General features: G+C 42.7%; 1 protein-coding gene across 6 annotated transcripts in view; it reads left to right on the plus strand.

The window, feature by feature from the left end:
* Positions 1-15006, plus strand: part of gulp1b (GULP PTB domain containing engulfment adaptor 1b) — a 77508-nt gene extending 62502 nt beyond the window's left edge. For 3 of the 6 annotated variants that reach the window (XM_060918698.1, XM_060918696.1, XM_060918699.1), the window contains 9 exons: positions 903-974; positions 5843-5941; positions 6032-6169; positions 6275-6391; positions 9957-10043; positions 10196-10423; positions 10964-11099; positions 11319-11413; positions 14450-15006. In XM_060918698.1, the coding sequence (XP_060774681.1) occupies positions 903-974; positions 5843-5941; positions 6032-6169; positions 6275-6391; positions 9957-10043; positions 10196-10423; positions 10964-11099; positions 11319-11413; positions 14450-14515 (1038 nt within the window). In that variant the 3' untranslated portion in view covers positions 14516-15006. Of the gene's footprint in view, positions 1-902; positions 975-5842; positions 5942-6031; positions 6170-6274; positions 6392-9956; positions 10044-10195; positions 10424-10963; positions 11100-11318; positions 11414-11852; positions 12081-14449 lie in introns of all 6 variants that reach the window. The other 3 variants (XR_009654491.1, XM_060918697.1, XM_060918700.1) reach the window with 3 other exon arrangements.
* Positions 15007-15150: the final 144 nt, after the last annotated feature.

The raw sequence follows: 15150 nt of genomic DNA on the forward strand, positions 1-15150 counted from the left end.
GTTTTCAGATGCTTTCTGTTAAATAATTAATATTGTCTTCTTTACATTTTTTATAATCTTTACTTTCTCTGCATGTTTTAAATTTACTTTAACTTTAACTTTATTCTATTTTATTCTGCTGGTTTCTTTTTTTTTATCCTCCTCCTATTTGAACTACTACTTCATTTTATTATTTTATTTCTACTATTGTTTAATTCTTATTATTTTCTTTTAATTATTTTAATTAATTGTTTTAGAATAAAAATAAAATTATTTTATGTAATTTTATTTCTCTATTGTTTACTGTTTTTGTTTTTACTTCTGTAAAGCACATTGAACTGCCATTGTGTATGAAATGTGCTATATAAATAAACTTGCCTTGCCTTGCCTTGCCATGTATTAAGTTGAAAGACTTAAGTTGAATATATTGTGTATTCAGTGACAAAAAAAGTAAGGGACTTCACGAATGATCGTGAAATGTTAGCGGGACAGAACGTTAGCATAGCACATAGCTGAGATGTGAGATCTGATCTTAGTATGCGAGATCCGATCTGATACAGAATTGGATCTTGTGCGTGTTTTGGCTTAACCGTACATATTGTCCACAGCAGTGTGTTGTTATATGGAAGATTCCGTGAAGCTAATGAACGGCTGTAAATAAACCCCAAAGTGTTTTATTTCCTCTTTATCTCCTTCCTCTTTCTCACACCATCAGCTCATACACTGCACACAATGTCACCTCATCTTTCTTGAAAATGCACAAATAAATATATCATACAGTATACATGGCACTGACCCACACGTCACAGTGGGTTATTGCTGTGCTGCTCTTTGGGACTTGATGGAGTTGGAGATAACGTTCTATAATTCAGTATCGAACACAATTAAAGTGTTTTGGGTTTTTTTCTTTTGTGATGTTTTAGTTTTTGGGAATCACGGCAGTCGACCAACCAAAAGGCACAGACGTTGTTCGGGTGGCTGTGAGAAAATTGAAGGTATGTGTGCAGGTTGCCAGGTCTTCATCATAAAATCAAACCAAACATACACTACTGTTCAAAAGTTTGGGGTCACTTTGAAATGTCCTTATTTTTGAAAGAAAAGCACTGTTCTTTTCAATGAAGATCACTTTAAACTAATCAGAAATCCACTCTATACATTGCTAATGTGGTAAATGACTATTCTAGCTGCAAATGTCTGGTTTTTGGTGCAATATCTCCATAGGTGTATAGAGGCCCATTTCCAGCAACTCTCACTCCAGTGTTCTAATGGTACAATGTGTTTGCTCATTGCCTCAGAAGGCTAATGGATGATTAGAAAACCCTTGTACAATCATGTTAGCACAGCTGAAAACAGTTGAGCTCTTTAGAGAAGCTATAAAACTGACCTTCCTTTGAGCAGATTGAGTTTCTGGAGCATCACATTTGTGGGGTCGAATAAATGCTCAAAATGGCCAGAAAAATGTCTTGACTATATTTTCTATTCATTTTACAACTTATGGTGGTAAATAAAAGTGTGACTTTTCATGGAAAACACAAAATTGTCTGGGTGACCCCAAACTTTTGAACGGTAGTGTAGACCACTATTTTACTGCTATTATTATTTAAAATTAACATATAGATCATGTCTAAATGTGGAATTATAAATGGATGTATCCAGCCAAATGATTGTACGTTTAAATATACTGAAGTATTAAAAACTAAAAGAACTAAAACTTAAAAAAAAAAACTAAACTAAAAGTCATCAAAGATTTCAAGAATCTAAGTGACAATATTAAACAGTGTTCCAAGATTTCCCGGTTTAAAACTAAATTCTTTTAAAGTCTTTCAATGTGTGCGATTCAAATTTTTTTTTTTACATTTCTTATTATAATGTTAATTTTTTTCAATTTGTTTCAATTAGTTTAAATATTTTCTTTTTAAACTTTCTCAGTCTTGTAACACGTAATCAGTTTTTACAGGACCTGCTGGAAAATCACTTTGGTGAAGAAGCATCCTGTTAAAATATCATTAAATAAAAACTAAAGCTGACGAAGATTATCCAAAATATTACAACGACAACATTTTGCCTGAAAAGATTATTAAATCTCGATACGTTTGCTATGTGGTGATACGGTGATACGGTACCCGAGTGGTGTTTTGTTATTGGACTTCTGTGCTAGTCACAGTTTGTCCATAACGAACACCATGTTCGAGCATAGGGGTGTCCATAAGTGCACGTGGCACCAGGACACCTTAGGTCGGAGGTCGATGATCGACTTTGTAGTCGTGTCATCTGATCTCCGACCCTATGTCTTGGACACTCGGGTGAAGAGAGGGGCTGAGTTGTCAACTGATCACCACCTGGTGGTGAGTTGGATCCGCTGGCGGAGGAGGAAGCTGGACAGACCTGGCAGGCCCAAACGTATGGTGAGGGTCTGCTGGGAACGTCTGGCCGAGCACTCTGTTGGGGAGGTCTTTAACTCCCACCTCCGGGAGAGCTTTTCCCAGCTTCCGAGGGAGGCGGGGGACATTGAGTCTGAGTGGACCATGTTCTCTACCTCCATTGTGGACGCAGCTGTTCGGAGCTGTGGCCGCAAGGTCTCCGGTGCCTGTCGTGGCGGCAATCCCCGAACCCGGTGGTGGACACCGGAAGTAAGGGATGCCGTCAAGCTGAAGAAGGAGTCCTATCGGGCCATGTTGACCTCCGGGACTCCTGAGGCAGCCGACGGGTATCGGCAGGCCAGGCGTGCTGCAGCTCGGGCAGTTGCGGAGGCAAAAACTCGGAACTGGGAGGAGTTCGGGGAGGCCATGGAGAAGGACTATCGGTCGGCCTCGAAGAAATTCTGGCAAACCGTCCGGCGCCTCAGGAGGGGGAAGCAGTACTCTGCCAACACTGTTTACAGTGCGGGTGGGGAGCTGTTGACCTCGACTGGGGACATTGTCGGGCGGTGGAAGGAATACTTTGAGGATCTCCTCAATCCCACCGTCATGTCTTCCACTGAGGAGACTGAGGCTGATGACTCAGAGGTGGACTCGTCCATTACCCAAGCCGAAGTCACTGAGGTGGTTTGCAAGCTCCTCGGTGGCAAGGCACCGGGGGTGGATGAGATCCGCCCTGAGTATCTCAAGTCTCTGGATGTTGTGGGGCTGTCTTGGTTGACACGCCTCTGCAACATCGCGTGGCGGTCGGGGACAGTGCCTCTGGAGTGGCAGACTGGGGTGGTGGTCCCTCTTTTTAAGAAAGGGGACCGGAGAGTGTGCTCCAATTATAGGGGAATCACACTTCTCAGCCTCCCAGGGAAAGTTTACTCCAGGGTACTGGAGAGGAGAATTCGACCGATAGTCGAACCTCGGATCCAGGAGGAACAATGCGGTTTTCGTCCTGGTCGCGGAACACTGGACCAGCTCTATACCCTTCATAGGGTGCTCGAGGGTTCATGGGAGTTTGCCCAACCAGTCCACATGTGCTTTGTGGATCTGGAGAAGGCATTCGACCGTGTCCCCCGTGGTATTCTGTGGGGGGTGCTTCGGGAGTATGGGGTTCGGGGCTCTTTGCTAAGGGCTGTCCGGTCCCTGTACGAACGGAGCAGGAGTCTGGTTCGCATTGCCGGCAGTAAGTCAGACCTGTTCCCAGTGCATGTTGGACTCCGTCAGGGCTGCCCTTTGTCACCGGTTCTGTTCATAATTTTTATGGACAGAATTTCTAGGCGCAGCCAGGGGCCGGAAGGAATCCTGTTTGGGAACCACAGGATTTCATCTCTGCTTTTTGCGGATGATGTTGTCCTGTTGGCTTCTTCAAACCAGGACCTTCAGCATGCACTGGGGCGGTTTGCAGTCGAGTGTGAAGCGGCTGGGATGAGAATCAGCACCTCCAAGTCCGAGGCCATGGTTCTCGACCGGAAAAGGGTGGCTTGCCCTCTCCAGGTTGGTGGAGAAGTCCTGCCTCAAGTGGAGGAGTTTAAGTATCTCGGGATCTTGTTCACGAGTGAGGGAAGGATGGAGCGTGAGATCGACAGGCGGATCGGTGCAGCCTCCGCAGTGATGCGGTCGCTTTACCGGTCCGTCGTGGTGAAGAAGGAGCTGAGCCAAAAGGCGAAGCTCTCAATTTACCGGTCGATCTACGTTCCGACTCTCACCTATGGTCATGAGCTTTGGGTAATGACAGAAAGAACAAGATCGCGGATACAAGCGGCTGAAATGAGTTTCCTTCGCAGGGTGGCTGGGCGCTCCCTTAGAGATAGGGTGAGAAGCACAGTCACTCGGGAGGAGCTCGGAGTAGAGCCGCTGCTCCTCCACATCGAGAGGAACCAGCTGAGGTGGCTCGGGCATCTTTTTCGGATGCCTCCTGGACGCCTCCCTGGGGAGGTGTTCCAGGCATGTCCCCCTGGGAGGAGGCCCCGGGGAAGACCCAGGACACGCTGGAGGGACTATGTCTCTCGGCTGGCCTGGGAACGCCTCGGTGTTCTTCCCGAGGAGCTGGCCGAGGTGTCTGGGGAAAGGGAAGTTTGGGCTTCCATGCTTAGACTGCTGCCTCCGCGACCCGGTCCTGGATAAGCGGAAGAAGACGAGACGAGAGACGTTTGCTATGTTTTACCTTTAGATAGAATTTGACTTGTAGCCTAGACTGGTGTGTTAGCTTCTGGAATCATTGCTAGTCTCACTGGCGTTAGCAAAATAATCTCATTCATCTCATTATCTCTAGCCGCTTTATCCTTCTACAGGGTCGCAGGCAAGCTGGTGCCTATCCCAGCTGACTACGGGCGAAAGGCGGGGTACACCCTGGACAAGTCGCCAGGTCATCACAGGGCTGACACATAGACACAGACAACCATTCACACTCACATTCACACCTACGCTCAATTTAGAGTCACCAGTTAACCTCACCTGCATGTCTTTGGACTGTGGGGGAAACCGGAGCACCTGGAGGAAACCCACGCGGACACGGGGAGAACATGCAAACTCCACACAGAAAGGCCCTCGCCGGCCACGGGGCTCGAACCCAGACCTTCTTGCTGTGAGGCGACAGCGCTAACCACTACACCACCGTGCCGCCCTAGCAAAATAATAATAATAATTTTTAAAAATCCAGTCTAACTTGGTTAAATACTGTTTAGCAATTTTATGTTATCAAATTAGAAAAAACAAACAAAAAAAACCCCTCAATAGTCGTGTGCACCCCCCCCCTCCCAAGTTAGATGGAGTTTTTACTGAAGGAGGCAAAAAAGGATGCATCATTTTATGAGTGTTTGTGTACTTGTCCTTAGTAAATATTTGGACCCAAAGATATAGTGAAATAGGTTTAAAAAAAAATCCCAGGGCTTTCCTTTAAGCTGAGTCACCACTTCCCCTCATGCCAAATACCAGCAGTTTTCTGGAGCAACTAAGCAACTGTTAATTTGTTAGGCCTTGCGTCGCTTCTCCAGTTTTATGCTACATGATGGGTGACTTACGTCGCCCCCTACTGGATAGTTATATAATACTATTTTAAAAGATAAATTTAAAAAAAAGGGTGGCATGGTGGTGTCATGGTTAGCACTGCCATCTCACAGCAAGAAGGTTCTGGGTTCGAGCCCCGTGGCCGGCGAGGGCCTTTCTGTGCGGAGTTTGCATGTTCTCCCCGTGTCTGCGTGGGTTTCCTCCGGGTGCTCCGGTTTCCCCCACAGTCCAAAAACATGCAGGTTAGGTTAACATAGGCTGAAGTGCCCAAGAGTGGCGGCGTGCACGTACGCAGTGGCTTTGCTCTCCTACGATGAACTAAATTTCGTTGTACATTTGTGCAGTGACGACAAAAGGCATTCTATTCTAATACAGTACCCCTTTCATGCTCAGGTTATTAACTATGCAGTTTGATGCTTTTTGTTGGTGTTTTTTTTTTCTTTCTTCAGTTTCAAAGGCATATCAAAAAGTCAGAAGGGGAGAAAATTCCCAAAGTTGAGCTACAAATCTCCATATATGGGGTCAAAATATTGGATCCCAAAACAAAGGTATGTCATATTTATTTGATTTATTGGATAGTGATGTGGTGTAGAATGGTGCGTTGTTGTTGTGATACAGTCTGGCTGATTGACATGTAGGATGTGCAGCACAACTGCCAGCTGCACAGGATGTCTTTCTGCGCTGACGATAAAACGGACAAACAGATCTTCGCCTACATCTGCACCGAGCCTGACACCAAGAGGCACCTGTGTTACGTGTTCGACAGCGAGAAATGTGTACGTACGATGTGTGTGTGTAACTACTGAAACACTTAAGCAGTGCACAAGACAAGATTTCTTATTGATTGATTTTATTGATTTGCTCATGGTTCCTGGTTTTAGGCAGAAGAGATCACCATCACCATTGGCCAGGCGTTTGACCTGGCATATAAAATGTTCCTGCAGTCCGGGGGAAAAGATGCGGAGTCAAGAAAACAGATAGGAAACTTACAAAAGAGGGTAGGAACAGAAACTATGTCTTCATTGTAGTTTTGCTCAAGGACACAGCATTCATGCTGAAATAATGACTATTAGGTTTTTCTTTTATTAAAAAGCTGAAGTTCTGCTTTTTAAATTCAGTTCTTCCTTCCCTTACATTTGCAGAAATCTTTTAACTCTTTAACATGTTTTCCATCCATCCATTATCCTTAGCCGCTTATCCTGTGCAGGATCGCGGGTGAGCTGGAGCCTATCCCAGCTGACTATGGGTGAGAGGCGGGGTACACCCTAGACAAGTCGCCAGGTCATCACAGGGCTGATACACAGAGACAAACAACCATTCACACTCACATTCACACCTACGCTCAATTTAGAGTCACCAGTTAACCTAACCTGCATGTCTTTGGACCGTGGGGGAAACCGGAGCACCCGGAGGAAACCCACGCGGACACGGAGAGAACATGCAAACTCCGCACAGAAAGGCCCTCGTTGGCCATTGGGCTCGATCCCGGACCTTCTTGCTGTGAGGCGACAGCGCTAACCACTTAACATGTTTTCAATCAGCAAAAGTTGAACTGTTTTGTTATAAAGAGAAAAAAGGTATTCTTGTATACAAACTAAGTTTGGCAGGGGATATAGAAATGGCTTTCGTCCATCCGTCCATCCAGTCACGTTTTGGTTTCCGATCCATATCTTTAAAACTACTGAAGATATCTTCATGAAACTTTGTATACATATCAAGCAACATGTGAACTGGCACCTTTTGCTATTTTTAATTTTTGAAAAAAAAAGGATTTTTCAAATTTTTACATTAAAAAAATAGATTTTGACTTTGTTTCTAAGAGCAATCTGTGGGTGGTAGAAATGGGCAACTGGACTTGCTTGAAAATTCTTGAAAACGTTTCACCTCTCGTCCAAAAGGCTTCCTCAGTTCTGTCTGACTAATAGGGAGTATCAGATATTTATCTTCTCCTGGATCAGAATCAGAATTCTGATGACCAGCTCATCTAAGGTGTCATTGAGGCATCATGTTGGTGTGGGTCACTGGAGGCTGGGTGTGAACGGCGAGTCATTAGGGTGATCAAAGGATTGCCCGCTAGGCAAATTTGAAAAATCCTTTTTTTTTTCAAAAATTAAAAATAGCAAAAGGTGCCAGTTCACATGTTGCTTGATATGTATACAAAGTTTCATGAAGATATCTTCAGTAGTTTTAAAGATATGGATCGGAAACCAAAACGTGACCGGATGGACGGTCCTTTGATCACCCTAATGACTCGCCGTTCACACCCAGCCTCCAGTGACCCACACCAACATGATGCCTCAATGACACCTTAGATGAGCTGGTCATCAGAATTCTGATTCTGATCCAGGAGAAGATAAATATCTGATACTCCCTATTAGTCAGACAGAACTGAGGAAGCCTTTTGGACGAGAGGTGAAACGTTTTCAAGAATTTTCAAGCAAGTCCAGTTGCCCATTTCTACCACCCACAGTTTACTATGACCTGGATGATTGAGAATCTTCACAGACATGCTTCTAAGAGCACTGTTCGTTTCCGGAGCATATATCCAAAGCTATTCATGAAACTTGGTATACATGTTAACAAGGTGATGTAGATGTGCCTTTACATACGAAGAAATTTGAGAAATTTACATTTTTCTCGTGTTTCCATGGAAACAATTTCAGACTTAGTCTCTCAGGTTAGTCTTAGGGGTAGGTTTTGTTTCCGGAGCAGAACTTGAAAACTGAGTGGTCTGGTCTTGAAAGTTGGTATATGTGTTGATTAAGTAATCAGGGATGAGAGTTTTCCGCTTTTCGGCGGATTTCCGCTTTTTCTGAGTAAAAATCAACCTTTTTATATTATGCCAAATCCGTTGAGATTTTTTTTTTCATTTATCGAGGGGGGTTGGGGTATGTTCCTTCGTGATACTCAAGCGTAATTAATTCCTACGATGATGTTACATGTTTACATTTTCGCCATCTTTAGTCTCGCTAAGTCTTGCGGTAGAATACGTGTTATCTACAATGTCTTGTCTTCTTCCGCTTATCCGGGACCGGGTCGCGGAGGCAGCAGTCTAAGCATGGAAGCCCAAACTTCCCTTTCCCCAGACACCTCGGCCAGCTCCTCGGGAAGAACACCGAGGCGTTCCCAGGCCAGCCGAGAGACACAGTCCCTCCAGCGTGTCCTGGGTCTTCCCTGGGGGGACATGCCTGGAACACCTCCCCAGGGAGGCGTCCAGGAGGCATCCGAAAAAGATGCCCGAGCCACCTCAGCTGGTTCCTCTCGATGTGGAGGAGCAGCGGCTCTACTCCGAGCTCCTCCCGAGTGACTGTGCTTCTCACCCTATCTCTAAGGGAGCGCCCAGCCACCCTGCGAAGGAAACTCATTTCAGCCGCTTGTATCCGCGATCTTGTTCTTTCTGTCATTACCCAAAGCTCATGACCATAGGTTACAATGTAATTGGCCAAAACATCGCTGGCGAGAGCATGATAGCCAATCATAACAGTTCTTACAAGAGTGTGGGAGAGAACAAAAGCCAATCATAACAGTTCTTACAAAAGTACCCGCATCTGTTCTATTTTATCGAAACTTGCACATGTTCATCGTCGCTGCGCTTCAAAAATACGTTTCTCTTTCGTATCGGCTTTTTTACTCAAAATGCCGAATACAATTGACAAGCGAGACGAAGCGAAGGTAGGTGAAATCGATGCTGGTATAAAAAACAGAGAGAGGACTGACAAGCTCTTGTCTTTGGCCAAAAGGCTGAAGAAGAAGTCGAAATGATCAAATGAAAATGAGAAGTGACTGTGAATTATAAATAATTGTATAAAGTGTACATAGACATTTTCCCATAAACTTAGCACTCGTTTGATTTAATACATTGAACATGTATATGATGGTCAGTAAATCTGAATTAATGCTGACAGTTTTGAAAACTTAAATATTTCAAAAGACTTTTTGAAGAAATCATATGCAACTAATGAGGACATAGGGAGAAAAGGTCAGTCACCCTAAAATTTTATTTAATATATGAACATTTTGATAATTAATAAAACTTACGTTTAATGTGAATTTAGTTTGTCGTTTTTGTTGATCATGAATTATAACCATACCCTTGAATGTAGAATGTGATTTTATCTTGAATTCAAGCAATACTCCTATTGATTTGAAACATATTTTCATGTAAATATATAAAAAAGACAACAGATATATTTTTTTATCTACTACAGCTCAGATTGCAGGACAAGTGGTTTGTAAGGCCTTATTTTTCAAAATTTTCCCGGGGGGCATCTTGAAGCCCCCCCGTTGGCTTCGGGCGCCATCTTTGATGACCACCCACTCTCATCCCTGAGTAATGTATATGTGCCTTTTGTTACTAAGAAATGTGAGAAATGTTAATTTTTTGCTCAGCTGGACCAAAGCTCCGGTGGGTTTATTATGCCATGGGCTGCTGAGGTCAGTGTAAAGAGGTCGGGTTGGTTTCCTGCAGCACAACTTGACGAATGATATCTTGAAACTTGGTATATAGTTGGTATATAGGGCGGGGGATATACGGTAGATGACTCTGTCTTCTTGTTATTTCAGATTCAGGATTTGGAAATGGAAAATTCAAAGCTCAAAAAACAGCTGCAGCATCTGGAGGATCAGCTGATCAGCGCACAGTCGTCACCAGTACGTAAGACGATTCGGATGTGCAGCAAATGTACTATGTTATGTGTTTATTATCAGCACTTGTCCTGTATATTTTTATTCACATTGCTGTAGTATTTGCTCACATCTTTTCTCTCTCTCTCTCTCTCTCTCTCTCTCTCTCTCTCTCTCAGCTGTTGCATGTTAACTCCTCGACGGACACCTGCGTCTTGTCCTCTGCTCTGTCCTGCTGTACTGATGACGTCTCCTCACTGTCCTCTCTAGAGATTTCCTCTGTCACACTAACGCCTCTCAGTTCACCTGATTCCGGCCAGTCGGCAGGCCTTCTGACCCCGCCTACCACTAAACCCGCCCACTTTCTGCCAAATAATGGCTTCATTGTTCCACGTCCTCGTGTAAATGTTTGTTTTTGTTTTTTCTCAGCTTCCACGGCAATACTAGTAATTTTTATTTATTAATTTCACAACCTGAAAATGGGCGGCACGGTGGTGTAGTGGTTAGCGCTGTCGCCTCACAGCAAGAAGGTCCGGGTTTGAGCCCCGTGGCCGGCGAGGGCCTTTCTGTGCGGAGTTTGCATGTTGTCCGCGTGGGTTTCCTCCAGGTGCTCCGGTTTCCCCCACAGTCCAAAGACATGCAGGTTAGGTTAACTGGTGACTCTAAATTGAGCGTAGGTGTGAATGTGAGTGTGAATGGTTGTCTGTGTCTATGTGTCAGCCCTGTGATGACCTGGCGACTTGTCCAGGGTGTACCCCGCCTTTCGCCCGTAGTCAGCTGGGATAGGCTCCAGCTTGCCTGCGACCCTGTAGAACAGGATAAAGAGGCTAGAGATAATGAGATGAGATGAAAAACGAGTAACTACGCTTCATCACACCACCCTGTCGCTGATTATGTTCCATGCACTCATTCTGATCCCTGTTGTAACTTTGGATGTGTGTCCTCAGGCTGGGAGCATCCCGGTGAAACCCACCTCGACAGACATATTCGACATGGTCCCATTTACACCTGGATCTTCCACATCGAGGATACAGATGTGTAACGGGAATCGGAGTTTCCCCTCACCGCCTTCTGTAGCCAGAGGTGAGCAGGATTGGTGCAATTGTTAATTTCTATAAAATGTTTCAAAACAATTCCACGACTAGTCTGTTTTGGGGGTTTTTAAGTTGTCTTTGAATAAACATCTGAAAATCTTCTGGGAAATTTGCTTAAGATGATGTCGTAAAAAAGAGCCAATCATGTTGCAGTATGCAAATCCAAGCCATGGAGCACTGATGTGAGTGTTTTCCGTCTGTCCTACAGATACGGATCTGTTCGGCGCCGTGCCCTTTGACCCTTTCACCTGCCACATTGTGGACTACCCTCCAGACGTCCAGTCCAAGCTGGATGAGATGCAGGTGGGTTCTTATTATGCTCAAGTGAACAAAATAAACATGACTGATCTTCCCTTAATGAGCCACAGGACATTTGTGACGGTCAGTTCATCTTTTGTAATATAAGCCAAGAATTTCAACGTTTTCTTCAGACACACTTTGAATTGGGATGTGATTAGATTAGATTAAAGCAGAAATCTGGGTTTAATGGTAATTACTTCAAACAAATTTTAGTCGACACACCAGCCAGCATTGTCTCAGATGGATTTATCCTCATACGCCGTACACCGAGCGTCCAAATTCCCTAATTAGTCTCTAATGAAGGGCATTATTAATGAATAACACAGTTCCTGTCTGGCAAACAGTAATGTAATACAAATTTAAGTGTAAATATAGTAAGTGTATTCAGAAAGAAATAAATGGCGTCTCTCTCTCTCTCTGTCTCTCTCTCTCTCCCATCCAGCGGCAAAGATGGTTTGTAAACCGTTTCTACGTCATGCTTTCTTTTGTTTTGTTGTGAAGACCTAAGTGTGCATGCGTGCAAGTAGACGTGATTCTGTTTCCTGTTAATGAAGCTGCATGAATCATTTTAGGAGCACTTCAGATCGAAAAGCTCTGCCGAGACTGAAACCGAGCGTCTCTGATTGACAGAAGCGCGTTCTAGCCGCTCAGCGTTGTGTTAAAATTGCATGTGAGGAAAAATTAACTCCTTTAAGACCAAACCATCATGTTATACATGATAAATATGTCCCTGGTCATCTGGCATCCTGACTATCCACAGATGAGTTATTTATTATTCTGTCCACATTCACTGGATAGTATATGAGCGATCGCACGCTCTGATTGGCTACTCTACTACTACTAGGATATCAGCTTATATACCATACTGTGAGTAGAGGAAAACAAAATGGCAGAGCGTGCCGCTGAATCAACCGAGGACGAAATAAAACTCGACTCGGAAACAAAAACGTTTTTAAAAAAAGGAATGAAATATGGACTGAAAGTATTTGATGGTAAAAACGTATCTTTTGTTTTATTATTTATTTATTTTTCAAGAATTATTATAGCACAAATTTTTCACAAATTGCTCCTGTCATTTCGCCAGTTTGTTTACATTCTAAGCGGAAATTATTTTGTTGGATGTTTTGTATAGTTTTTTTTTTGTCTAATTTGCAAAAAATAAAAATTAAAATGCTCCGTTTGTCAAAATCCTGTGAATGTGGATAGAATAAAACAGTTATTCCACTCAATCTGGTCGTACATGGATTACAGCCGGCTATCAGCTCATGTACGACTCGATTTCATGGAATAACTGTTAAATATACATCATTGAACATATATCACTCTCAGTATTTGTTTTGTTTCGAGTCATATAATCATCGTAGTTTTGTTCCTAATTTTACGGAAGCCGAGAGAGGCCCTTCATATAATCCTTTTTTTTAATTCACCTTGTTATCCCGAGATAACGACATAATTAATTCAGGATCTCGAGAAAACAACACAACTAATTCGAGATCTCGAGAAAACAAAACCGTTATTTTGAGATCTCGAGAAAACAAAACAGTTATTTCATGATCTCGAGTAAACAGCTGAGAAATGGTTCATTCAGGTGCGCCAAGAGACTTGTGATATGCTGACTTTGGGGCTATTTCTCATTCTGTATAGACACAACTTTGGTCATTAGAATGTCTGGAATAATCGATCACCTAATAAGGCAATATTTTGATCAGGGCTTTGAACCAGAATTTTTTTCCTATTGGTTCGTTCCGAACAGAAACGGAATTTTAACGTTTCCGGTTTTGGGTTCCACCATTAAATAGACGTTCCCGAACCGGTTAGAACAAAAAAATTTCGTTCCCGGAACGGTTAATTACGTTCCCTGTCAGCTGTTTAACAAATAGCTATAAAATTATGTCTCTGTCTCATCCAGCTTACGCCAAATGTAGACTAATTCTATTACAACCTTCATTAAATAAGACAAGAAATAATTCAAAACAATTATTATTTCAAATGTTGGCGATTTGGATTCTCAGTATGTCTTCCCATCTACACAAACAGAAAAAGTGCCAAAAATGAAAGATAATTCATTTAGTGTGTTACCAAAGGCGAGTCAGGCCCTATGCATTGATAGGCTAACAGAGGTTAACGTCATTTAATGTTCGCGAGCCTCTCATTAACGTGGACAAATATATTGATATCGTGTTTGAAATTGACGTTTTTGAATAACGATAGACTGCAATATTTACCTCTTATTTAAGATGTGGAGACGTGATAGTAGTCCACCCTCCCGCTCTCTCCATTCAGTCAGCGAACGTCACACAGGAAGTGAACCCCAGCGGGTCATAGAAACTTGCGCAGGAGAAGAATGACTTTTTTATTTGTAGGCTACGGAAACTTTGAGGAACGAAATAAAAACCGGTATTAACTGGTTACCATTATTTTTAATAAGCGTTTCTGTTCCGGAACATAAAAAATAATAAAGTTTCTGGTTTCGTTTCTGTTCCATGTGAAATAGAAAAAGTTCCCGGTTTTCGTTTTCGTTCCTTGAACTGGTTCAAAGCCCTGATTTTGATCAGGGGGTTGACACAGGGAGAGATTGCATTAAGTCTTTTAATAAGGGATCATTTCAAAATTAGTCCGCGGCACCTCCGCAGAAGACTGGCCCGCCAATTTCTAAGTCTTCGTTGTCTGACCCACAGGGGGCGCAGCTCTGCTAGAAATCTCAGCTGTTTTCTCGAGATCATGAAATAATTGTTTTGTTTTTTCGAGATCACGGAATAATTGTTTTGTTTTCTCGAGATCTCGAATTAGTTGTGTTGTTTTCTCGACATCCTGAATTAATTATGTCGTTATCTCCAGATAACGGTTTTGTTTTCTCGAGATCTCGAATTAGTTGTGTTGTTTTCTCGAGATCCTGAATTAATTATGTCGTTATCTCCGGATAACAAGGTGAATAAAAAAAGATTATATGAATGGCCTCTTGCGGCTTCCGTATAATTTGCCTTTTGGCGGGGGGAGAAAATTGTATTTATTTATTTATTTATTTATTTATTTTCCCAGGAGGGGTTCAAAATGGGTCTGACTCTAGAGGGCGCCATTTTCTCCCTGGATCAAGTGGACGGCTGAAGCTGAAGTCCAACATGATTGCTTTCGATGTCTGAAGATTTGAACAGTATGATGAAGTGTTTGGAATTATGTTCTGCGTTAAGGGATGAAAATTGAACGGCGCGCGAACACGTTGTACAAATTCGTTCTATTTTTATATTGTGTTAAAAAAAAGTGGGTCTGTAGAGATTGTCATTTTAATGATCACTGATTTTATCTGAGTGTCACCACACACACATATACACACACACACACAGTCAATTTCTGCTGAAAAACACAGCTGTGTAAATGTTTTCGAGATGTTTTGTTTTTTCCCATCCTTTGCACTTTCTACATTAGTCCTTCGACACCCAAACCCGTCCTCCGTTTCCGTTCTCTATCCTGCATTCATGTGGAACATCTAATATTTGCTTTATGACTATTTAATCATATTACATTTGTTAAATAAAGTACAACTCGTTGAGCATTACAGCTCTTTTCCTCCTGAAGCATTAAACAGATCACATTTCATTATAGAAGTTTTGTCTGGGTTTTTTTCCCCCCTGAATTAAAGCTTCTTGTCATTTTATCACTTTTTTTTTTTTAAATAAATACTTCAGACCTTTTCATCACTGGATGAAGATAAATAGAAAGTAAAAAATATAATATATATGTCA

The sequence above is a fragment of the Neoarius graeffei genome, chromosome 4 (genome assembly GCF_027579695.1).
Source record: "Neoarius graeffei isolate fNeoGra1 chromosome 4, fNeoGra1.pri, whole genome shotgun sequence".
Classification (NCBI taxonomy): Eukaryota; Metazoa; Chordata; class Actinopteri; order Siluriformes; family Ariidae; genus Neoarius; species Neoarius graeffei.